Consider the following 27,487-nt stretch of genomic DNA (forward strand, 5'->3'; position numbering starts at 1 on the left):
TTAATGTTTAGCAAACAATTTTTAATTTCTCAGAGAACATTCTATACCTACATTCAATAATATAATTGACAATATTAAGATATGTTCTGAAAGTTATGTTATACTTAAAATTTTTAAAACCATATCATTTTCAGAGTAACATGTACATCATGAAATGAAAATTGCATTACCCCCCTCAAACTGTCTTATAATGGTTATAAAAATTGCACATTATGGATATCTTATGAAATCAAATCTGACTTATTAAGACTACATTTTCTTTTGTTCCAATATCCAATTTCATATCACAAAGCACCTTTCCTAAGAAACTGAGAATAAGAAATCATTCATAATATTGAAAAGAGTTATCACTCATTTTCAATAGATAATTAGATTTTTTAAAAAATTTTGTTTGGATGAAAGATTTCCATGTGATAGGTATTACCATTGTTTACAGATTCAGTTTGCCACAAATGACTAATAAAATATTACTTTAATATGCAGTTTTCTCTAAATCAATAAAATATAATATCCTATTAACATGTTATATCTTCAAAATAATTTATTTACTTATGTTTCTTCATTTATCTACAATTCAACAAAATTTTTGTCAGTGTGGCTGTAATAGATTTTAATATTTTAGCATATGCAAACCAACCACTATTCCTTATTTTCTAGTTTTTAAACTAATTACCAACACAGAATGAGCATTAAGTTCCAATATGAATATCAACTCAATTTTTGGCATGTTCAAAGTGCTGAACCCTGTCAATCAAGGCTGCAGCCTCCTGCTTTCAGGGCTTGTACAAATACTGAAGACATGGGGTGAAAGCTGCAGAGATGGTGGGTCTGTGTCAAGCTAGATTACAAGTGATCTTGCCAAGGTATTCATATATATTTTTTAAGCCAATAGTATATCATGGTAGACCAATGGAACACATTTGTGAGTCGAAGCCAACACATGGGCATCAGGGCTAATATTCTTTTATGGATATCCTCTCATATCCTCCTTGGCAAATCTCTGCAGTTCAAGGTGCTGTGAGTCGTCCTGGTCTATGTCTTCCCATCAATCCTAGAAGCATAGGAACCTTATGACACCGCAATAGGGACATAGATCCAAGCACTAAGCCCTGAAGGCTCCCAAAGAAGACGTGGGCACCACCTCTGAGGGGTGAAAAGTATGGAGAAAGGAGCTTTCATACCAAACAGAAGGCTGCACCTAAGAACATTTAAAAAATCCTTCTTAAACCACTCAGGTAGAAAGAAAACAATTCTCTGGCACTAGAAAAAAAATATTTGTAAAAGCATAAATTTTCCCAAGATGTTAAAGAAAGTATTTAATTTGTACATCTAAAAAGAAAATTCATTTCTGATTTGCCTCCACAATACCCAACTTTCCCACACTGTCTTCTATAGCACACAAAATAGCAAAAGTTTTCAAATACCATGGAAGATGCCAGAATGCACACAGTACAGTACCAAAGGGGCAATATATACAGGCATATAAAAGAAAATAAACAACAAAAACTTTATTTCTAGAGAATATGAAAGAAAGTTCTATCAGACAAGGAGAATTTAGGGGAGCCTCATAGTTACAATACCCTTGTCTATAAGACTTGAAGTTTGTCTCCAATAAACAAAATAATTAGCAGATGCTGCTATCATTTTCCATTCAATAAACTCTTACAAATGCATTTGTAGATGTTACGCCACTAAAAGGAACATTTATTTCTTCGCACATGTCTTTGCCAATGTCCTAAATTTGGGTTCCAGGTGATCTAGAAACTCCAGCCCCTCTTCTTCCTGCCGGTCACTGCAGCAGCCTACCGAGCCGGCCATAGAGCCTTTGCCTTCATAATTATAGGAGCGAACGTAGTCTTCAGAATGTTTGTGTTCCTCATCTTGTCCACACAAGTACACCTTCTGTTTGAGAAAGAGCACATTTTATTATTATTTTTTTAAAAACACCTAAACATATTAACATAAAAATGATGTCTTTGATTTACCTTTTACTGTTTAATTTTTAATCAGAGTGTGTCCTCTAATGGATTCCTACATATAAAAAATGCACATGATTGGTCTGTATTATATTCATTTTTTAAATATAGCAAATAAATCAATGCTCCCAGTGAACACATTTATAAAATTAAGACTATAGATACATCACATGACTTACAATTTCCCATTTGAACATAGATATGTATAAATTTACCTCTGTAGCTTCTTCACATACATGGGGAAAACCAATATAGGCTAGGATTCTTAGAATATACTATTATAGTATAACGGTGTAATATATTGTACTTGCTAATATTAACCTGTACTGACTAATCTGAACCCAAAACAACCAAAGTAATGAAATAAAACCCAGAATAAAAGTTTAACAATCTACCTGGTTTATTTTGACAGTCAGGACTTTATAACTATATGCAGAACTCAAATACACTGACAAATACTTATCATTTATGATTTGTTCTTTACTGTTTAATACATATTTCACTCCAGATGTTTTTTCTGGTATTTTTAGGAAAGAAGGTATCAGTCTTAAATACACCTGAACATGCCACTCCTAGATAAAATCTTGAAAACTGTATTTTTAAAATAGATCTTTTTGCTCTTGGGTTTGAACTTGACATCCATTTCTATGACAATTCCTTCAACATTAGAAAGGTGATGTGTTCCAGGTGTATGAGGAGTAAAATTTTGGGGAAATCCTGATTCATAAATGATGCCTAACGTTCATGTCATGTGAACTTGAAGACACTGGGACTTACTTCGCCAAGCCGAGGTTGGGTGAAACTCTGCCAGTCCGTGTATGCATATCTGCCAGTGTCTGCTCCTCCCTGCCCTATTCCCTTGCTGGACTCCAAGGTGTGATGGCCTTTGTTGGAATCCAAAGTGTAGCCTCCTTTGACCATCTCAAAACTTTGCTGCGTTTTGATTCCCTGGCCACCAAGCGTACCAACAGACATACTTGTATCACAAATGTTGGATCCCTGTGTGGGGATCCTAATATTCGCTTCCTAAAAGTAAAGTGAGAGTTATAAAATGAATCAAACTGACATTAACAGTTCACTTTCACTTCTTTCCCAGCACAGACATAGCACTTAGTTGTTGTGCCTCAGTTGCCCCAAATCAGGATTATAGCAGTAGCCACATTGTAGGTATTATGGGTTAAATTGTGTCCCCTAAAACTTCACATGTTGTGGTCCTAATTTAGAGGACCTCAGAATGTGACCTTATGTGGGCACAGAGTCACTGTAGGTGTAAATGCTCAAGTTAAAATGAAGTTATACCAGATTAGGTGAGTCCTTAATCTGATATAACCAATGTCTTTATAAAAAGGGAGGTTTGGGAACAGGCACATGCATAGGGAGAATGTCATGTCAATATGTATGTTGCCATAAGCCCAGGAGATACAAGAAGCTAGGAGAGATACCTGAACAGGTCCTTCCCTAGTCCCTTGAGAGGGAACATGGCCCTGCCTAAACCTTTATCTCTGATTAGTAGCCTCCAAACAGTGAGACAGAAGCTCCTATTGTTTAAGTCACTGAATTTGCTATGCAGCACTTTGGAACTAATTCAATAGGCTTCTGAAGTTTAAATGAATGAAAACAGAGAGCACTTGGAACTCTGCTTGGCATAGTGCTCAATAAACATTGCTGGTTATTATTGTTGCTATTATTATTAATAATCACATGGGCATCACTAGATCACCATATGTTGCAAAGGGAAGTTAAATCTGACTTACAGTCACTTCTTCTCCAGGTCCTTCAGTATTTGATACAATTAAATTTTGCTGGGCTACATCTTCTGGAAAGCATTTCTTTACTGTTCTCTTAGTAGTAACACAGAAACATGCAAACATAATACCTAAAAAATAAAAAAAGATTGAAGTAAAATAGTATTTTTACATTCCAGTATATACTAAATATTTTATTATAAGGTTTTTTGGAAGTTTCTTTGCATGACTTTAAACAGTTTATTCCACAAATTGAGGTCACTTCTGGTCATAAAATTTAAAGCAGAATATTTGTAAAATGTACTCATCTATATAATCTCTGTCTTAGATTAATAATAGCTCTCTTCCTGGGTCCAAAATTATGTATCTCTTACATTCATCTTATTTAAAAAATTACTATTTGACTGAACTTTAAGATAGTATTATTGGTATTTGAAATGATACAGAACACATTTAACAGGCTTAGAACAACAAAACAAAGAATTTAGACATAAGTATAAACAAGAGAGGTAATTACATAAAACCAGTGTCTGGTTTTGAAAACGTATGTTAACTAATACAGTGTTATGAGGAACATCCAGTTTATCCTGAAACTGAAATCCAAGTGAATTAGGACACAGTAAAGGCTATGGGAAAAGTTTGTAAATGCAATGGTTCTTTGTAGTTGAGAGGGAGAGAGAGAGAGAGAGAGAGAGAGAGTCTTAAGTCTGAGAAAGGTTTCTATTAGTTTTGAATATTCAAAAAATGATCTGTAATGGAACTGTGGCTCAGTGGCAGATCACTTGTCTAGCATGCATGAGGCCCTGGGTTCATTCCCCAGTACAGGAAAAAAAAAAAAAAAAATGTTTGCAAGAAGCAAAATCCAAGTTTCATAATGCGTAATGCCTGCATTACATTTCCTTAGTGACTCATCATATGATCATTTTTTTACTCATTGGAATCTTCTTATGATATGTACTAAATCACTTTATTAATAATATGGAACATAAATATTTAGAATTGTAGAACTACCCTATCTTTTTGTCTTTACATATTCCCTACATAAATGTGACTGCTGCTTGGAACACTACATATTATATGGGAGGGAGTCTTAGTAATTTTATCCAGTTTCTTCATTTTACATATGAAAAAATGAGTTCAAAGAATAAATATTTTATGTAGTGTCTCATAGCTAATTATTGAAGAAATGAGGCTCCTGCCTCTGGCATTTACTTTAAAAATTTCAATCTATTTTTATTGGTATGTTTTTCTTTTGACTTAGAACACCAAGTCATAAAGTAGGTACAAGATTTTTAAAAGGGCACATGAGCCAAAGCCTATACAGATAATTAATATGAAGAACCATATTATTTTTTCTAAATGACCAAGATTTGGATTAAGCATCCCAAAGGCTATGTGTTAAATTCGTGACCTTTCAGTTCAGAGCCCTATTAAGAGATGGTGAAAGCTTTAAGTTGTGGGGTCCATTGGAAGGAAGTCCAGTAACTGGGTGTTCCCCTGAAAGGGATATGAAGACTCTGGCCCTTTCCTGTCTTTCTTTGCTTCCTCGCTGCCACTAGGTAAGCAGCTTTGCTCCATGACATGTTCCACAGCACAAGTCCAAAAGCAACAGAGCCAGTTGACCATAGGCTGAAACCTCTGAAACTGTGAGTCAAAATAAACCTTTCTTCCTTAGAGATTGTTACCTTTGGTATTTTGTTATAGTAATGGAAAACTAACAGAAACATGTTGGTAAAACTTGGGTTAACAAATTCTCTATAATAATACTTACACAATAACAGTGCAGATCCCAACACCATGGCAAGAATAGCCCATTTTCCAAGTATTACATTTCCTGGTTTAATATCTCTGTCATCTTTAACAGCCATTCTACAGTCAGATGGAGTTGTGCAGTCACATACTCTCACAGACAACACATGTTTTGCAGATAAACCATGTCTGTCTTGTATTTGGATAGGCACAGAATAATAGTTATAATCAAGATTTTGCTTTGCACGAAGAACACCTTGTTTACCTAGAGGAAAAAGTAGAAATAATATATATCAATATTACCTCTCCATAGAAATATTATTCCTAGTTGGTATTCTTGGGGGTGGGGGTGGATTAATTTGGAATAAAACTCTAATGTGTTGCCCTTATTGATTTATTTTTTAAATGGTGCAATATCGTTATATATAAGAGTTGAATTTATTGTGGTATGTTCATAGGTGCTCATGACATAGTTTGGCTAATTTCATTATGTTCTCCTTCCCTCTCTCAACCTTTCTCTCTTCCCTTCATTCCTCTGCTTCTCCACTGTTCTTAAGCTTCTTTTTTTTCTTAAAAATTATTTTGATTTTATAATAAACCAGAAAAAAATGATTGATGCTATTTTATGCTCACATTAGATTAACCCATACTTAACAGGTGATTCAAATGATCATTTAAAATGGATTTACATATTTCCTTAAAAGAGATTTACAATAAGAAACTAAGCATTACATAAATATATATTTTTAAAGCATTTTCCTGTGTTTAGGATCTACCAAATAATCTCCTAAAATGAACACATGTTTATTATGAGAAACCAAGGTGAAAATTTGCCACCTCAAACCCCTACAGATTACAAGATTTAGCACAATTTTTTACCATTCTTTGATTCTAGAGTCCAAAGTTTGTTGGCAGAATTATCCAGAAAGAATTGAAAAGGTGGACCATTATCAGGCCCATCTTCATCTTCAGGTTCCAGAATAGCATAATCTTTATCATGCTTACAAATGGTCACTTCTTTATCAATTTTTGGTGGGTGATCATTGTAATCTTCCAAAAGAACTACTAGTGTTCCAGTGCAAGATCGGCCAACTAAGAGAGATTTTAAAAATATTTGTTATTTTCTCTACCTAGAAATGTATTTATTTTTAGCAATTTATATAACACACAGTTGACATCTGCTTTCATCTAACTTCCCAGATCTCAGACACCATTAATACAAACTAGCAACACGTCACTCCTCCTGGAAGACTGGGGACTGGATCAGCTGATCTTTTCAGGTGCTTTTTAAAAGAAAAAGGTGTGAGATTCCAACATCATTACAGAAAATCCTATTGAAAATAAAACTGATTTCTTGCACTTGCTTTGTAAAAAACCATATTCACCCTTAATAATAATTCAATTACCTTCTCAGCATCTTCTCTTTTCCTCATTTATTCTTTACTCAAAACTTATAAACCTTCCCATTAGAACCTCTAGGTGCTTTCCTTCCTGTATGCTTTGGTACTTTCTGTTACTACTACCAGGAATATTTTTCTCCTCTTCTTTTCCTGGTAAATCCTATTATGGGGTGTTTTGTTGGTGGTGGTGTTATTTGTTTGTTTGTTTCTGTATTGAGGATTTGAATCCAGGGTCTCATGCACACTTAGCATGTGCTACCTTTGAAATACATGTCCAACCTAACCCAGTTATCTTTAAGAATCTACTAAAATGTCACTACCTCATGAAACCTGTGACTTCTACAGACACGTTTTTTGTTTTTTTTTTTTTTTTTTTCAGAACACTTTGCTCCTGCCCTAAATGACAAACTAAATATTGATCATGTAACTTAGTGAGTCACATTCATCTTGAAAGCCTAGTGATCTGCCCAATATTTCTTGGCTCACTGTAGCTGAATTCTACACATTGAACACAGTTTTTATACTTTGAAAAAATTTAATTGAATGAGGCAGAAAAAATGAGTTTGTACTCTCACCTTAATTCAGCCAATATAATATTGTTAGTAGAAACTCTCTCACTCAACTACTGATTACCACCATTACTGTCCTAATATTTCACACATAAATCTTAAGAAATATTTCTAATTAAAAATGCTGGGCTCGGGAGGCTGAGGCAAGAGGATCACAAGTTCAAAGCCAACCTCATCAACTTAGCTAGGCCCTGAGCAACTTAGCAAGACACTGTCTCAAAATAAAAAATAAAAGGAGAAAAAAATTTATGTATACATATATACACTGGAAGCTCACTGTGTATATAAATGGAGATATATATATCCCATAATTTGTGTTTGAAAGACAGTAAAGCTTAGAAACTTGTTCAAATTTTATCATTAGTGAAAGGATTATAAAATTCCATAAATGATATGAGTTTGGAATTAAAACAAAAATAATATGCAGTTTCTTGCTTTTTACATTGAATGCTGATCTAAATATTGAAACATCTATGTTGAGTTTGCCATAAAGACTATCATAAATCATATCAAATATAAACCACTTTCCTTCTTAGTTTGAAATAATACCTAAATTATACTATGTATTATATTTCAAGTAAACTTTTATTCTATTGAATAATAACAAAATTCATTCAATATGACTTTAAACTTATTAATGCTATAAAGTAACTACTGAATATATGCATTTTTTAACTGCCCTTGCTGAAACATGTTTCAAAATATTCAGAAATAAAAGAGAGATATACTATTAGGGAAAAATACCTGCAATGGCATATAAATATTTTAAGGCTACCAGAAAATTATAAATAAATCTGAATATGAATAACAACTTCAAAATCAGCAAACTAACAATATTGAGTAATGTAAAAAAGAAGCTTTTCTAAAGTTAAAAAAATGTCTGTAGTAGCAGACATTACACATGAGATGATGTGTACTGATTTACCTTTTAAATTTAAGCAGACACCCTTTCTTTTTATGGAAAAATAAAGAGAAATCACACTTTTAAAAGTGAATAAAAATATAGCAACCATAGGAAAACAAATTCAAATTCACTTAATCCTATATTTAAGCAACATTTATTACATAACATCATTTTCTGTCATGGAAAAAAAAAGGTAATAGTTCCTTTTTGCCTTTTCCTAGGAAAGTTACTCAAAAATGAGTAACTACTGAAATAGTTGAGTATTATGAAAAGGTAAACAACTATATTTGGCTGCCTCGAAAGCACAGAAGCAAATGACAAGTATCAGTGAGGAGGGAACCTCAGAGTGTCAGAGCTGCTAAGCACCTGTGGACTATCTAAAATTCAATCTAATTAACGTTTCAACAAGAGGATCTCTGAAAGTCGTAGCTCTCCATTCCTACTTAAATGCTCTCAGTAGCTGGAAGCTCACTGCATCATGAGCCAGCTCACAGCATGTATAGAGTTCTTTAATTAATTGTTAGGAAGATTTCAGGTTTTTCTTTCTTAACACATCACCCCAGATATGGGCACCTATAAAAAACTTAAGAGTGTATAATACATAATGCAGTTATATGATAATAAAATAGAGAACTATAATGTAACAATTACAATGTAATTATGTGGTTAGTTAATATAATACACATAAACTCTAGATTGTGATTTCGAACCTATTTCAATAGGTTGCATCAAGTTTATTGACATATTTACAGAACTGAAGATACAACCTGCCTCCTATAAATTTCCACATGACAACCCTTCCATATTTGTTATTGTAAGAAAATTATTTTTTACAGAATCCCAAAATACATTGTAAATTTTTGAATTCAATTTTCTACATTGGAACCAATTGTTCCAAGTGCAAAATATATCCTCGAAATTTTACAGCTCTTGGTAATGAAATTCATAACCTAATCCTGGAGATTCAAAGGCTCTCAGGCAATGGAGGAATGATACATTTCAGTACCAAATTCTCTGCTAGATGCTTGATGAAAGAATGTTTACATAAAACGGGGTGTAGGGATCCTTATAAAAATGGAATTCCTAACTAATATAATTCAGATAATAGAATATACATGAAAAACAATGAAGGTTATCTTTTTCAGAGTGAAGATATATCATATGTGATGATTAGCATATTATTCTCAGTGCAGGAATGTGTAAAAGGTATTAAGAACTGACCAAAGACTAGTGGGCACAATCACAGAAGTTGTTATTGCCATTCACTTGAAGGCCTTACGGGACCTGAGTGTCAAGCAGGAGAGGAAACAGTATGCTAGGTGGAAAGTGTATAAAATAGTGCTTTCTAGATTAATAAGCAGGGAAATAAGCCTAACCCATAGGATCCACACAAGAAATAAAAGAACGTGAGCTTGATACTAAGAAAGCTATAAGAATAACTAGATCATCATCTAGAAATGTTTGCAAACTTCAAAACAATATGCTTTTTATATCTATAAGCATATATGTTTACATATTATATATCATTTGTATTATATATTATATACATTTATATATGTCCATATACATATATAAATGAATTAGAGTTCAAAGGAGTAAAATCTTCACATTGCCACATGATTTTTCTATTGCTTAGGTTAACTATGACCTTGGAAGGTAAGATCAATATAAACTTTACTTTTTATTTCCTTGTACCATGCTCACCATGCTTACAAACAGTGTTATTTAGCTCTAAAAAGCAAAGTTAATTTTTTATACTTTATTCTCCATAATTTTCTCCTATGATTCCTAGTTTCCATGACAACTTGCCTGGTACTTAGAACCTAATAGACAATAAACATCTGAGGAATAAATGAGTAAATAGGGCTCCCTGTTTATCATTATTGTGTTCTTGAACCACTTAGATTTCATTTTTACTTATGAAAGAACAAATCATCTAAAATTATAGAGTAATGGTAAATTAACTGCATTTCTTAGCTAATGCTTTCCACATTCTTCAGCAGGTCTTTTTTTCCCCAAACTTTCATTAAAAAAATTATATTAATAGTATGTGTATGATGGGTATCAGGAGGAAAGAGATCATATGCAGGCGATTTATTAGTGATATTCACATTTATTTTCTTCCAAAGGCAATTTCAGATTTTTGAAGCTAAAATGTTTTAGCTCACAGAAATCAATCTTTAGCTTGGTCACCTCACTAATTAGAGTGTTCACTCTGGTATTTACCCACCCAAGGCAACAGGAATGAAATGAGATTAGATTGATGTGTGAATCACATATAAACTTCAAGCAGCTAGCATCCCCATTAGCTTAAACCTTTTGTCTATCTCTTTGTAAATGTGGTTCTTGTTTCACATCAACAGGAAAAGAAGTAAGTAGGGCATAATACCTGAGAAAACAGCATGTTTTATGCAGATAAAAGCAGTGGAAACCTTCTTGGGTCAGGCAGATAGTCAAAAGAATTGGCTATGTCAGAAAAGCTGAAATTCATTTATCATTATTATTTATTAACTTTTTTCTCAAATGAGTAAATATATAATGGACATAATGAAGTAAATTAGCATAACTTCTCTTTATATTTTTAACACTTCTTAATATTTATTTTGTGTATTTCTATGATACAATACATTAGCATAGTAGTACATGTATACAAATAGAACACTATCAAACACTTTTCAACATATTTTTTTAAATACATAAATATATTGAAAATGATTTACTGATGTAACTTCAGAAAGATTTAAAGATCACTATAGTATTTGAAGGATGCTCTTTACAGAATAGATTCTAAAATCAACCTTGGAGATTACAAACCATAGCTTTTTATACTTTTCTTAGGAAATAGGATAACTAATTTGTTCTCCATTAGGAAAAGCTCAGAACAAACCTATCTAGAACCCAACTGTTTTAGAAGGGTTAAAACTATTCAGTATGTTTAAATCATAATAATCTAAACCTGTCATCTGGAAAAATTTGAATTCCATGAATAGGTCACTGTTTCCTCAGAACTTAGATTGGTCATTTACTCCCTTGTAGCTTTACATTATTGATGTGCAGGGCCCAAAACTGGGTGGACTCCAATAAAATGAGCTATCATAACACAAACATTACTTTTTTGCATTATGCCTTATGATTACATTAATGCAAACATTGCTTGTATTAACTTTTCATCCAGAAATGAACAGATTTCACCCAAAGTTTTCTTAGAAACATATCCTATATTTATATTTATTTCTAGAAAATGGCACTCACCTGAATCTGTTGCCACCACTGAAACATTGTACTGGTTGTTTTTTACAAATTTTGATTCTCTATCTAATACTTTTACAGTTCTCAAATCTCCAGTGTGTTCATCAATTTCAAACCAGTTATCTTCATCTCCTAACTTCTGATACCTAATTTTCAGAAATCAAATATAAATTATCATATCAAATAGCAGACATAATCTTATAATTTGTTATTTTGAAAAATACATAGAACTCTCCTAAATTTGAAATCAATTTACATCCCAAGGAGACCAACACAATGGTGCATTCCTGTAATCCCTACAACTCAGAAGACTGACCCAAGAGGATCACAAGTTCCAGGCCCAGTCAAGTCAACTCAGATTCTGTCTCAAAATAAAATAAAAAGGGCTGGGGATATAGCTCAGAGGCAGAGTATCCTGGGTTCAATTTCTAATACCAGAAAAAAAAACAAAACAAAAACAAACTTTAGATCCAAGAAAAATTAAGAAACTTTTTGAAAAGTACATTACCTTAAGCCTTCACCACTGCGTGTTTCTGGGTCCAGTGCTTTGTATCCTAGGAGTTCCTTTCCAGGTGGAAGGCCATCTTTACTCTGAATAATTTTCACTGGTGGCTGGCATTCAGGACCTTCATCACTATCTTTAATTCTCACAGTCACAGTTGTTGTACACATTGTAGGAGGAGTTTGTGAGTTTGCTGCTTTAGAGAACTGTGCTTCATTAAGTACACCAATTTGCAAAATGACTTGGTGATTGAGTTCATAGTTCAATGGCTGTTCAATAAACACACTTTAAACAGTCAGTATATATATAACATGGATTTATGATTCCAAGTTTTAACATAAAGAGAATACAATTTTCACATTTAAAATGTTACCAAAAGTTGTTGCTATTACAATGATAATAATTAGCTTCCTAAAATAATAAATGCTGTCACATGCAAAATTGTTGTTTTTTACTCAACCCCACTTTTCTTCTCACTATTCTTTTGGAAGAGCCTACCTTCATTTTTTTTATTACAAGCTTAAATATTAATAGAACTTCAGAAAAATTTCAGAATCTGAAAAATTCATATTATGTCATTATCTATCATATGAAAAATAACAATGATGACTGAAATTCTTCCAAGCTAATACATAAAATAACTTGATGAGATTTGGCTACAATGCAGTTGTACTGAGTTTCTAAGTCAAAAGATATAATAGTATTACTTAGTAACATCTTTTCAAAGAACATGAAATTTGGGTCTGTGTAGTTTATGATCTAAGTGCTCAGTTCTAAACTAAATAATCAGAAAGACTCTTGAAACAACAGTTAAATGATGAAGGAAAAAGGAAAAGAGAAATCTAGAACAAAAAAAACAGAAGAGAAAGGAAATGCAATATAATAATTAAAGGACATTTTATGAAAATCTTATCAGAAAAACAATTTCTATGTAAAGGTTCTGGGAATATCTGTTGTCTTTTAGAAATTCATGATGGAAGATGACAATGCAAGAGGTTAGTGGGGCTATTGATAGATAGAAAGACTCAGAAAAGAAGCAAGTGAGTGTCTAATATTGCTTCTAAGGCCAATATTCAATATTTGTCTTCCTTGGTCTTCCTCATATGTAGAACAATGAGTTTTGTGCCTGAAATGACTTTCCTTTAAGAAAATAAAGGAGGATAAAAGAATAACAAAATATTTCAGCACTGCACTACAATATTCTAGTCATATACATAAGGAAATATTAATTATTTTTATACAATGCACAAGCTTAAGTTAGAATGCTTTAAAACGTAGTGTGGCTATTTTATTTATTTACCTTGACAACACACAAGATTCCTTCATTAGTATTTGGATCTGTACTAATTTTGAAATTTCCATTTTCATTTCCCTGTAGGATTGTGTACACAGCCTTTGAGTGAGGCGTATTGGCCAAATCTTGGTCATGTACTCTCATTCGTAAAATCACAACGTCAATTCTGTTTTCTTCTACTTCTGTAGAATACTGAAAAACATGCCCTTTTTATTAGAAATCTATAGTTTTTGTAATGTGGTTTTTTACTCTAAAAATCATATTTAAAGAAAAAATGATATGGAATATACACCCATGTGTTGGGAAATAATTTCCCAGTTTAATGCATAGCTTACTTCTTTTCTCCTAAATATAAGATATACATATATCCACTATATGTATACATATATATATCATTTATATCTGTTTTCATATCTCTATCTATATATCTTCCATTGTTTACTGCCTAAGGGACAGTTTGCTCAAATATGACAGTCTGTATTTGGTGGTGGACCAGCTTATACTCTGAGTCCAGCAGAGGAGAAAAAACTAGACCCTTTTCATCTTAGAACTTGAAATGTAAAGACTCTTCTTCACCTTGTAAAAACATAAATAAGTCTAAGCAACCTATACTGGAGTAAGCAACCAAGAAAATGTTGAACACACGGACCACCTCAAGAGTGGAAAAGCTCTTTGGTAGTCACAAGCATGGTTATGTCCCTAGCCTCCAGAAAAGACTGGTACTTCAATTATTTTTACAAAAATCAAACTTTTCTCTCTATTATTTATAAGTGGCAACTATTTAAGTCAAAATGCATGATCTCCCAGAGTGACCAAGTTCTAGATTTGTTTTTTTGAGAATGTAAATGCATCTAGATAAATGAATACAGAGATACACTCACAGAAGTTTCTGTGAAATATGGTGGATTGTCATTTTCATCCTCAAGTGAAATGGTGATTGTTCCTGTAGTAAATAAACCAAAAGGTTGACCTCCCATGTCTCGCACTTCCATTACTAACTTGTAAGTATCACATTTCTGAAAAAAAGGACAAGGGAACATTGATGAATACTTCTGTTTCCCCTAACTTATTATTATCAGAACAACTCTTTCTACTGCGATTATTTTACAAATATTCATATTCAAATTGGGCACAAACACACACACACACACACACACACACACACACACACACACACTTCTTTATTTGTTTAGATGCTAATAATTGAACCCAGAGCCTCACACATGCTAAGCATGTGTTTTACCACTGAGGTACCATCTTAGCCCTTAATACAATTTTGTAAAAGGATACCATGAATACAAATATAGAAGAGACTAACCAATCAGTACAGTGGGAAGCTGATGTTTCTTATATAACATTTCAAAGTTTAAAGCTACTTTATTCATAACTCACAAAACTTCAGGGAAAACAAGATGTCCTTTAGGAGGTAAATGGATAAATAAATGTATATTCAGACTATGGAACATTATTCAGTGCTAAAAAGAAATGGGCTATCAAACCATGAAAAGACATAGAAGAAACTTGAAATGCAAATTATTGGAAAAATGAAAACAATCTGAAAAGGCCACATACTGTATAATTCCAACTAAATAACATTCTGAAAAAGGAAAAGTTATGGGTAGAGTAAAAAGGACCAGTAGTCTCCAGGAGAAAGGAAGGAGGGAAAGATGAATAAGAGGAGCACAAAAGATTTTTAGAGCAGTGACACCACTCTACATGATGCACCCAAGTCCCTACAGATTTGTCCAAACCCATAGAATGTAAAGCACCAAGAGTAAATCTAATGTAAATGGTGTACTTTGGGCGATAATGATGCATTGATCTGGATTCCTTTATTATAATAAATGTATCTCTGTGGTGCAAGATGGTAATAGCAGAGAAGGCTGTGTGTCGGAGGCAGGGGATACATGGGAACCATTTCTGCTTTAATTTTCCTGTGAACCTAAAGGTGCTGTAACAAGTCAAGTTTGTTAGCTTTTAAACTAATTTTCTTTTCATAAAACAAAAATAAAATACACAAAGCTGTTTTAGCACCAATGCACCTATTTATTAGGTAGATAAAATCAGGTGAGACCTTGTCTACTACTTTGTACTTTCCCATCATCTCATCAGAGACAAAGGAAACCTCCAGAGAAGCCCTAACCACAGTCCACAGAAGAAAACTTAGGAAGGGGCCACAATGGACATAGTGTAATTTGTCTTGGGAGTTAATTGTCAGCTTACATGTAGTTTAATGACAGAGAGAAGCTGATCAATTCCTTACCTCTCTGTCCAGCAAAGGTGTAGTCGTAGTGATGACACCTGTATCTGGATGTATGGAGAAATGCTTTGGATGATCTGGGATTTGTTGCAGGATTTTGAATTTCAGACGAGTATGTAGGGTTCCAGGTTCATCATTATCTATGGCAGTCACCTGTCCCACTGAAGTTCCTGTTAGACAAATCCAATATTGTCAGAAAGTTAGAATCCCGATATAATCAAATTCTAAACAAAAATAAAATCAAGGCATTGTTAAAGTAAACTGTCCAAAAAAAGAAATAAAAATGCAAAATGATGATTTTACAGATAATCTGAGGAGTATATACGTGTTCTACAGGATTTCTCTAAGTCCCACTTCTTGAATTCCAATTAGGTGGCTACTGGGAATAACAGGATTTGTATTCTACATATATCAGAACATGTCCCAGCCTATACCTGGTAACCAAAGTTCTCAAATTCTTTCTAATGTACTACCCCAGTCCATGGACTATTTTTGAAGGAGTCCTTCCTTTAATATCTTCTGTTTTATAGTCCTACTTAATAATGCTAATGAAAGAAATAGCACATCTTTGCTTATGATAATAAATGTTTTTATCTTTTAATAAACTTTCTGAATTGTTAATATATGCAAGTATTTAGCAATATATGAAAGAAATAAACATTATGTACCATACCAGTTTGAGTACCTTTTAGATAAACTTCATAGCTCAGACATGGCTATGGAATGCTGTTTCAGCAAACCACTGATTTGAAATAACATACATACACATGTGCATAGCCTCAGAATGGAGGAGGCCATAAGAACTAACAACAGTTCTTGCTGATTTTTAAAATAAACTAGATAGTGTTATTATGTCCTTTGGAAAGTCTAGGTTACAATCTTGGCTTCATATAACACCAAACGAATTAATTTTTTTCCCTCAATTTGGAAAATATGCCAAGAAAAGCAATATATATGTGGTTACAAATATGGGATTTGAAAATCTTAGAATTTTCGTGCTATGATATATTTTTGAATCCTTGAAAATATGCTGGAACTTTATAGAGCTTCCAATTATATACTGTTTTATAAAACACTTGTGATCAGATGTATGTGGCAAAAATAGAGAATATAAACTTTTGTCTGTTTCACATTCAGATCCAAAGTAGATTAAGCTAACTAGATAGAAACTTTACATATTACTTAGCAGCCTTCTAAATGTGCATATCAAAGTGAACCCTACTAGATTTATCTTTGAAAACTGTGTCATCTTATAAAACTAGAAGTTTATACATTGTATATTCTTGAAAGTCAAGCATTTTTTAGTATTCTATATAATTTTTAAAACATTAATAAGAAATTCAATTGAAGTTAAGGTCTAGTGTTTTCCTAAAATTTTCATCATACTAAGCATAGGTTACAAGTTTAGGATAAAATAAAGGTTAATATCCAACAGTTAATTAATAAAGAAAATTCAGAAAATCAACACTGATACTGTGAGATTTCAATAAAAACAAGTGTATGTAATCTGCAAAAGTCAGACTCTTTGTATTTCATATGTCAGTTAAAAAATATTCCTTGACACCAACAAATGGGCTTTTCTATATCTTTTATGTAACTTTTCTTTGTTACTCTTCCTGGATTAGAAAGAAATTACTCTTCCCGGATTAGAATTTTTCCTGCATCCAGCCTTTCAGATATCTTTAGGCAAATGATAATTTTAAAAACAAAATATGAATTCATAAAATAATAACTTCTCATTTTGCTGGAAGACAAGTGGTTCTTGGTCCTCTCTTAACTCCTGTATCATAGGCATGATGAATTCCTGGCTAGTCCCTTAGAAAGCTAAGCCACCTCCCTTCACTACAGAATTTCTAAGCATACATATGTAGACCAAATTCCATTTCAACCACCATCAACCCTACAAATAACCGAGTCAAGAAAATATTACCAGAATTATAGTCATGATATAAAAGGGAATACATATGGAATTTTATCTTATGAATGTGCTTAAACTTGCTCAGAGCAATTTGACTCTTAAGAGGGATGTCATATAACATCAATATCCAATAAAAAATATGTATAATCAGAAATACAAAAAAACTCTAACTGTAATAATACAATCAAACATTTTATCTTATAATACCAAATGTTAATATTATACCCTTATAAAATACGAACTTACCAGATCGGCAATTTTCAGGCACACTAAAAACCGTCATTTTGTTTTCAAAATATGGGGCATTATCATTATCATCTTCGACTTTGAATAATAAGGGGAGTGGATAATCTGGTGCGTAGCCATCTGCAGTTGTGGCATAGCCATATACCTAAAAGGAAGAAGAATGCCTCTGGCTTGTTCTCAAATGACAAATTATACATTAAAGTAACCCTAGCAGTAGGGCAAAATGTGTCATTCAAAAAATAATCCACAAAGGTATCTGTAACTAATAAATGATGCAATGGAAAGATAACACCCAGGCACAGTGCATGCTTGCCATATGGCTTCAATCCCTTTTAGTTGCTGTTTTGTGTTTTTTCTTATTATCCCAACAAGTACTGTGCATGCCAAGCACCATGAATGCCAGGTGTTCTCTCAATTAAAGGCATACTGTTCTATTTGTTAGAATATATGTAGATGTCTTCCAGTTATTCTCATAACAAGCACTTTTTAAAAGTTTATAAACTTTCAAAGTAATAAAATATAGATAGATAGACAATCACAGCTATCTCTTGGTGATGTCTCTACCTGTTCTCATTTTTCCTATCATAAACATGCATTTTTTCCTGATAAAAATTCTAACAAATGCATACATATATCCCAAACTCCATCTCAAAATGGTATATCTTGACTCCAATCATGAGGATTTAATGTATTTTTCACTTTTAAATTACTTTTGTACTGTTCCTATATGGTTTGTGCAAACTAAGTGTTTGATAAATCATAGTTGTATTAAATAGAGTTCCTTTACTGACAAGACCAACTAAACCTGCCCAAAGTCAGCTATATTAACTCAGTTCTTTACAACATCATTTCCTGATTTTCCAACTGCAAACATTTCTAAAATAAGTGAGGATTCAAATCCAAGATAGCAAACTTTTCTTTCTCTCAAATTAGCTTTAATTAATCAGTTATTAAGTTCTAGAGAGTGTTGCATTTTTGTGCCTCTCTCATTCATTTTCTCTCTTCTACTCAAATGATTCCACAGCAGAATAGATAATTAAGTGTATATTGCAACATATAGAATAGGTAACTATTTCTTCGCAAGATGACTTCTAATGCTATGTCTTCACTTCTTATGAATATGCTGTAAAGTTAGCACAGACCTAATAAATTCTTTATCAATTATTTGTTTTGCTTATGGGAATAAAAATCAAAATTGTTATGGGTTTGGGGATATAGTTTAATTGGTAGAGCACAAAGCCCTGAGTTCAATATTCTGCACAGAAAAATAAAAATAAAAAAGGTGGTTAGAAAAGTGTTTTGATTACCTCTTTTGTAAGAGCTTAGATAAATACTTGTTAAGCAATTGTTTTATATTATTAGGGATAAAATGTGTTTAGGAAATTCAGAAGGGAACATAAAATTATAAAAACGTATGATGATAATAACATCATTGTACTTAATTATGAAATACATTAAATGGAAGTTTTATATTGTTTTAAAATGTGCAATACTTTATAGAGAACATCAGTAGACATTCTAGGATCCAGTCTCTTTTGTATGAATTACAAGGCCTTTCACATTGTGGTCTTAGCGCTCCAGCTTTGTATTTCACATTCTTCCCGAGTGACAAACTATATTCCAGCCAGGATTTGTTGTTGTTATTGTTGATTTCTTTCGAACCAGCAGATCTTTCTATTAGGGTGGTAGCTTCCTGGAACATTTAGTTCTTCACTCCCCCTCCCTATAATTGTTACCTTCTTTCAGAATTGCCTATATGTGACCACCAACTGTCAGAAGTCTGATAAGATATTACTCTCGGGACTACCCATGTATGAGGTAATTTTTCTTTTATAAGGTCCTTTAGCAAAAACACTTCTTTATACTCTCTTTACTTCAATATAATAAGAGGTAAATCAGTATCATCCACCATCATCCCAAAATACCCTGGAAATGTCTGTCATACAACAGATTAGGCATCAGAATACTGAAGAGATATGTAAAATTTGAAATAAAAAAAAAGATTTAATGTTCAGAAGAGATAGAATTGTCTTTGGACAGGATGAGATAGAACATGGATTGGTAAATTTGTTCTGGTTTACTAAGGAAATAAAATGGTACCCAAGGATTTCATTACTGAAGAACAGTGAAAGAAAGGAAAGAAAATTTGTGCTATGCTATGCCAGGGGCTGAGGCAGTGAGTGGATCCAACTGTAGTAAATATACATTTAGGAACACCTTGAAGGACTGGGTTCCAGTACAAGACAATTAAATCAGAATTTCTGAGCATGGACCCAAGCATTGATTTTTTTTTTTTTTTTGGTCTTAAAAAAAAATTCTTATATGATTTATAGCATACAACAATGGGTGAGAATAATTAAGGTATTTTATTATAAAAAATTGAACTCAACAGAATTTTGTTGTCACTTTTCTAGAATTATACAGAATGAAGTCTGTCCTTTAAAATGCTATCATTATATTTTCTCTACTTTTCCTTAACTTTATTTCTTTTGTTTTACCTACTAGCTCATTTTAGCAAATGAGTTTATATTGAATATTAATAATATTGCAAATATTAAATTAAGTATTTGACTTATTAATTTGTAAAAGTGCAACACTGAGAATATTCCTAAACCAAAAATAAATTTATAATTCTGAATAAATATTCCAGTAATCCTACCAAAAACTGATCATACTGCTCACGGTCAATGCTCCGAGTACAAAAGATATCCCCAGTGTCTTTCTCTATGTAGAACAAATTGAAGGGCTCTTTGTCCACTCCTGGTCCACTTATGGAGTAAAAGATGGTGTAATTCTGGGCAGCATCAGATTGGATCTACAACAATAAGTGACAATTTAGGAACAGATCAAATATGTTGTGATCAATACTTTCAACCTAACCTTTGTGATTATTTTTTATCACTTACTCTGTTTCTTACTCACTTATTATTCTTTCTTTTCTCTGATTATCTACCAACCATCTCCCATGTTTTTCAAATTCTTATTTGCATTCTGAAATGTGCAAAGTCACAAATTCTGTCACTTATTTCATACTAAATTATTTTATTATCACATAGCTACAAAATCTGTGGAGTAACATGCCTTTACAATTTCTATGCACTTATTCTTATTTCAACATAAAATATAGTACAGAGATTTTGAATTATTTGGAATTGAAAATTACATGATTAAAAATATTGTCAAAGTAATTTGATTTTGTAAGATTAATTCTTTAAAAATCTCGAAATTCCAAAACTGTCCTATCCTTGCATTCTGAATATGTGGAAGTAAGACAAGTTTACTCCGTAAACAGAAAGCGACAATATTTTGGAGGATAAGTGTGAAAGCAAAAGTTGAATTATGCAAACTCTCTAGGTATATACTCTTTGCATAAGTGCTAAAAAGTCTAGTATAGTACTAGGTGAATTTAGATACACAATATGGACATAAGAAATTAAAAATATAAAAACCTGATTCTCACTATTTAAATACAATTCCTGGGAGAAGACAATAAAATATATTGGGTCACTTCTATGTGATCCTAGTTCTGATGAATAGATGATTCCATTGCTATCAATAGTTTAAAAGTCCTGACTCAAAATACTGTCCAAATTTCAAATGGAAAGTTTTAACAACAAAAAAAAAGCTTTTATACATATGAAATCAAATACGATGAAATGCACCTGCTGAACATGTTGTGGAAATGGACCTAATGAGTTCTCCATCAGTGAACAAGGAATAGGAGCCCATTTTCTTTTACTGCGCTTAAGGACTGTGTCTTTGGTATGTCTTTTCTTAGGTGCCTACATTTGATGAGAAACAAAGAAGTACATCATTGTTAATCATTCTTAGGACTACAGTTTTCACATATACATTGGCATGAAGAAAATAAGTAAGGTTCATACCTTATGATGGATGATAACAATTAACAATATGATGGATAATATCCGAAGAATTTTTGTTTTTCAATAACACACACATACACACACACACACACACACACACACACACACAAACATACACACACTAAAACCAAGACTTCAATATATTCCATCCTTCCACCTATTTTCTGATTTAACCAGTTAACAGTCAGAAATTTATAGGCATACCCTTTGCACATACATGCTAAAAAAGCCTAGCACAGTATTTTGGGTGAATCAGAAATTTATAGAGCATTGGGAAAAAGTCACCTTGATATGCTGTAGACATCCCTAAAATTAGATGATCCATAAACAAATACAGAAGAATTAATTTTATTCCATGAAGAATGGTAAAACCCAAATTTTATCAATCTTACAGTGTAAGCATTTTTATACCTACATAGAAACACTGGGCAGTGTTTGCTCAAGTACACTTTATTTTATGTAATGTCATGATTCTTTACAATTTAAATTAAAAGATATTTTTAAGCCTCAATCATATTTTAAATCCAGTGAAGAGGAATTCTTATAATTAAAATGAATTTAGCTGGGAAATCCTCTTATAAATTGAGTCATTTATTAATAAATGATTGTATAAGTCCAAAATCATTGTGTCGAGATGGACTAAATGAGATGTGAATTTCTGCAGCTTTCTCCCTCCTCACTCCCAGTACCAATCAATGCTATTCACTGCAAGAAAATGAGTCTCCATACAAAACACTCACACAAATCTTGTGGCCTGATCACACCTTCACTCTCTGAAGAAAGGGACCTTGTGGAATTGTCTGCTAAGATGGGAATAAGTTTTAGACCATCTCTTTTCCTCTTGCAAGAGACAAATATTGAACCCACAGTTGGTTGGGAAGGAGCCACAGAGAGTGGGTGCCTCAACTCCAGGCTGCTTCACTCTAACTCCAGCTTGAGACTGGCCCCTCACTTGTCCTTGTTCTCAGTTGGATATCTCTTATAGCCACACCTCAAAGCACTCACTGAAAACTTTGATCCCTTGACTTTGCACCCTGGCTACAGAGTCATTGTTATACAGCTGTTTAAATAGCTGTGACACTCCTTAACAGTCTAGTTTTTATTCATATTAATTATAAATGGAAAAGACAAAGAAATGATCATTCACAGACAATGATTTTAATCTGAAAAGAAGTATATGAAATGAAGGACTCTCATAAAGACGATAGTATATGAAGCTACTTAAATCCTTATCTATTATACCTTTTTATCTCTTGCCAACAGTACAATTTCTATCTCCTTTTGTTCCTGCTTCTGACTGTCTGAGAGTAGAATGGAAAAAGTCTTCCCTTCAGAAGACAAAAAGAGGTCATGTGTTGTATATATTGAGCCATCTTCCAGAATTCTAAAGGCAGGGTCACTGGACAGGATTTGGCTAGACGACTTGAGACACTCCTCCAGATTCACTGCAGAAAAGAAATTTCACAGCCATTTGTCAGGTGAAACAGGACTAGAACAAGTTTTACAGGAATGACAACTGCAAGTTCATGCATGGGAATCAGAATGGGTGGTTACCAGCAAGCACCTGCCATTCTGAAATGTAGAAGCCACGAGAATTAAATAATTAAATTAGTGGAGTTAGATTTCCTATTGCTTTTCATACTAAGTTTAAAAGTGAGTGATTTTCCTAGTGTGATTGAATTTGGTCTACTTCTTCTGCTTTACCTCTTACTTACAGGTTTGTATATGTATGTAGAAATGGCCCTTGACTTTATGATGGTGCAACAGCAATACACATTCAATGGAAACTATACTTGAATTTTGAATTTTAATTTTGATTTTTTTCTCAGCTAACCATCCGTGCTGGACATGGGCAGTGAGCAATAGTTCTCAGTGATCCACATGAGCAGGAGAAACAACTGCTGCTCTATAGTAGATATTGCTAAGGTATGATGTTTGGTAGTTTAGGTGTATTAAATGCATTTTCCAGTTCTGATATTTTCAACCTAGAATGGGACTATGACCCCATTTTAAGTCAAGCAGCTATAGATGATAGACAATTGATCCAGATAGGTCTAGATACATATACATTCACAAATTTGTTACTTTATATCACAGATACTATAACTATCTGATGTCAGTAAAATTTTACAATGTCTTTGATAGTTAAAACTATCTTGCAACAAGTCTATTCCTAAGCAATATTTCTCACTAATATTACAAATCATCTTTCTATAATACCTTTTTGAGGTTAAAGAAACCCAGTGCTTAATATATATTAATGACTATGATAGTAAGATCCACTGAAATTTTGTTTGACTTTTACAAGTTAGTCTGTGAAATAGATCATATAAATTCTTGGTGGGTACTTGCTCACTGTTATCAACATTAAGTCCAAATTTTATTTGGAACATTGAAATTAAGAATTACTTGTCTCATGTCTAATCACTTGGCATTGACAGCAGATTAGCTGATATGAATTAAAATGTGCTTCTGGTTTTGGTGTCTTAATTTGTTTGGACTAAGATCATTAACTCTAATATTTGCTAATTTTTTTGGCAAGAAAAGTATACCAGTAACTGTTATTTTAATTATTTTTAACCACCACAAAAAACAAGTAGCCTATCTTTTTTATTGTATGGCCAATTTTAATGCCAAGTAGCTGCATGTGGCTTTTATCCCAAACTTTACAAGAGCAGCCTGAAGCTAAATGTAGCAAGTTACAACTGTTAAATTCTCAGTATGGTTTCTTACCTTTGCCTACAAGTGTTTCAGCCTGAAGATGAGAAGGAACTTGAAGAGAAATTTTCTGACAAGCATGGCAAAATAATATCAGAACCTCAAAAGAAGGAGAAAGAAACAGAATTATATTTCGAAACACATTTTCACATTGCAGTTTTGTCTTATAAAAAAATACTGTCAATTTTGAAAGCAAATTAACCTTTTAATCCTTTCTTTTTTCATATTCATTTTTTAAAATAACAAAGAATGACTTTACAGACACAATAGTCATTGAATATCTATTGAAAATTAAGTGAACAGTTCATAGACTCTGATTCATATTATATAATTGTAAGAAAGTGTGTTACAATCCATTGACTTTATATGGTTTGTTGCCGCTAAGACCGCTCATAAATGTTCTGATTACTTAGCCTGAGGAAAATATTTCACTCTAGAATTCAATAATCTCATTATCTGTACTGTTCTCAAATCATCATCTCTACTATCTGAGGGTATATTTGATGAGGTAAGAAAATATTTGAGGCCTTTTTTAACCTTCTAAATAATGTCTCCCAAATATTTTCTGTTTTCAAATTACTTTTTCAGACTGTCTTGGCAAAAACATCAAAGACGAAATGATCTCAAATCATACAACTAGTCTAAAAAGGACTATATTTCAAAATATAAAGACTACCCTTTGAGTAAAGATTTCAAATTAAATTCAAGACACAGTTACTGTTTTAAAAATCTAGGTAATTCAAAGAAGCCCAACATCATCTGAAAAATAAAAGTTATTACTTTGAAGACTTATATAAGTGCAAAGTATATTTTTCTTCTTTTCTTGGCACTTAATTTTTCTTCTGTTTTATCAAAATGACAGCATTGTGATTATTGGAATATAAAATAGATCTGTTAGAATTCCCTGAACCATATAGGTCATTTATATGACCAGTTTTTCTCTGAAGACATATTGTTAAAGTTAAGGGATATTGTGTAGAGGAAAGAATAGATAAATATTAATATTAAAAGATATATATTTCCTTTCCAACTCAACTCAAGCCTGTTGGATATATTGCAGCAGTCTTTTTAAATAGACTGTAATTTTATCTCTTTTGGCCACACAATATGAAAAACTGGAATTTTAAATGTGTATGTATTCAGTTTGAATTTGCATAACCTCTTATTAAAACATGAGGAATTTTTACTTATTTGATTTTTTAATGTAAAGTAATGCATTAAATTATATCTAAAGAACTTTCCAAAGATAAGGACTTATATTAGTAATAGTCTAAAATGGTCTGAATATATAAGGTGGAAAGAGCATGATTTCATGCACATATGTAAATATATACATAGATATACAGATATATACACATAGATATACATATAGATATATGCACACCTGCATATACTTGTACATATATACATGTATACATGTATGTGTATATATGTGTGTGTGTGAATAACATTGTCATTGTCATATAATGCATCCACATTCTTCTTCTCATCCTCATCTTCTTTCCTATGGGTCCTAATACCCCACCTCAGTCCTTCCCCCTCTGCAGGCAGAGCCAATGGATGTTTCCAGTCATTAGTGGTCTCCCAGTCTTCAGGTTGAGTCAGTGACTAAGTGATTTGGAGGAGTTGTGGTCAGATACCATTTTAGTCAGTATGGGGATCAAGGGTAAATGGGCACAGAATAAATCAAAAGATTCTTGGCAGGGAATCAACCAAAGTAAAAAAAAAAAAAATGTGGGTGAAGTCCCTCGGAAATATTCCACCACATTTTACCTAATACTAACTCAAGATGGTCTCTGAGTTCACTTCTCCCCAAGACTTAACAGTATAAGTTCACCATCAACCCTGCATCATATATAATTTATATCCAAAAATATTCATTCCCATACAGCAAAACTTTCAAATTCTGAAAACGTAAATCAAAAATAAAATATGTTTCCAAAATAATGGAAAAGGAAATTCTCAGTTTAGAAATGCTGGATGGAGATAAAGGAAAACTCCTCCCTTCCCATCAAATAAAAAAATAGAATCTCCTGCAATTGCAAACTATTAAAAATCCAAGCAGAAAGAAAGTTAATGGTATTTTTAATAACTGTCACATTTTGCTTTATTATTTTTCCCGAGTTAAACGGCTTGCTTAACTATGAATTCTGCCTTTCTCTTAGATCTTCCTGGTTAAATAAGAAAGTCCTGGATAATTTATATCTTCACCCAAAATCCTTTTCCAATCCTTGCAACTCAGTGGAAAGAATCACTTTAAATGCATGAGCTTATTTAATGACAAAAGCAAACCTCAGAACCTCCTGGGCCAAATGCCTAAGGACTGAATGTATTCCACTGCTCCTTAGAAAAACACCACAAGACAGAACAAGATTCCCTTGAAAAACTTTAATATCCTGGCAGCGGACTCTGGAAGAGTAAGCTAAACACGCCCCATCCTGGACCACAAGTCTTTCCACTCTTTGAATTTTTCTCCGCTCTACTTTTGTTTTCCCAGTCTATCTTCCCTGCCTTCCATCCCCACCTCTTCTCTCTTTCAAGCCCAAACTGGAGGCAGGAAGCGGGTAGTGACTTGCTTGAGTCCCTAATCCTTGAGTTGTTACTCACCAGGAGAGAGAAAAGGAGCTGCTTACAGAAGATGCTCCCTGGGGCAGCGGAGGCCACAGCCATCAGAAGCGGTCCCAATGGCCAGGGACGGTGACCAGATAATGGGGTAGCCTGAGATGCACAGGGCAGCTAAGCAGAGGCTGGCACTTGTCAAGATGTTCTGCAGCCACCCTGAAGAAGCTAAGCTGCCTTTGGAGGAGAGACAGGAGGCAAGTGATAGATGTCAGGAGGAGAGAATTGTTTTCCCCCTTTCCTCTGGTCAGTCTTCCTCCTTCCAAGTCAATGACCTCTGAATGTAAAGAGGTTTTCCTACAAGTGGGGAGAGTAAGGCACAAAACACCCCAAACCTAGTCACTAGCTCCTCCTCACAGCAGCTTTCAAAATTTCTCCTGCCACTTAACACATAGGCAGAAGCAGGAGGGAACACCCTCCATCCTCAGCCCTCCTCCCTTTACCCCCAGGTTGA

General features: G+C 33.1%; 1 protein-coding gene across 2 annotated transcripts; it reads right to left on the minus strand.

Annotated features, from left to right (window-relative positions):
• On the minus strand, positions 1 to 27,487 carry DSC1 (desmocollin 1). 2 transcript variants are annotated; one of them, XM_079109328.1, is made up of 17 exons: positions 27,022 to 27,487; positions 24,430 to 24,514; positions 22,939 to 23,141; positions 21,475 to 21,594; positions 20,472 to 20,627; positions 17,813 to 17,957; positions 15,652 to 15,818; positions 14,270 to 14,404; positions 13,395 to 13,580; positions 12,101 to 12,363; positions 11,596 to 11,738; positions 6,350 to 6,562; positions 5,493 to 5,735; positions 3,731 to 3,852; positions 2,754 to 3,002; positions 1,986 to 2,031; positions 1,765 to 1,902 (listed from the first exon to the last, which is right to left on the minus strand). In XM_079109328.1, the coding sequence occupies exons 1-16, from the start codon at positions 27,082 to 27,084 to the stop codon at positions 1,996 to 1,998; spliced, it is 2,529 nt and encodes an 842-aa protein (XP_078965454.1). In that variant the 5' UTR covers positions 27,085 to 27,487; the 3' UTR covers positions 1,765 to 1,902; positions 1,986 to 1,995. The 2 variants fall into 2 exon arrangements, with proteins under 2 accessions (XP_078965453.1, XP_078965454.1); XM_079109327.1 differs by lacking the exon at positions 1,986 to 2,031 and having other exon boundaries at positions 1 to 1,902.

The sequence above is a fragment of the Sciurus vulgaris genome (assembly GCF_902686455.1).
Source record: "Sciurus vulgaris genome assembly, chromosome: 13".
Classification (NCBI taxonomy): Eukaryota; Metazoa; Chordata; class Mammalia; order Rodentia; family Sciuridae; genus Sciurus; species Sciurus vulgaris.

Coding starts and splice junctions, on each gene's coding strand:
- DSC1 (XM_079109327.1), bottom strand. CDS start 27,084: ATGGCTGTGGCCTCCGCTGCCCCAGGGAGCATCTTCTGTAAGCAGCTC. Junction 24,515..27,021: donor AGCTCCTTTTCTCTCTCCTG/GTGAGTAACAAC, acceptor CCTTCTTTTGAG/GTTCTGATATTATTTTGCCA. Junction 6,563..11,595: donor AGTGGTGGCAACAGATTCAG/GTGAGTGCCATT, acceptor AATCTCTCTTAG/TTGGCCGATCTTGCACTGGA.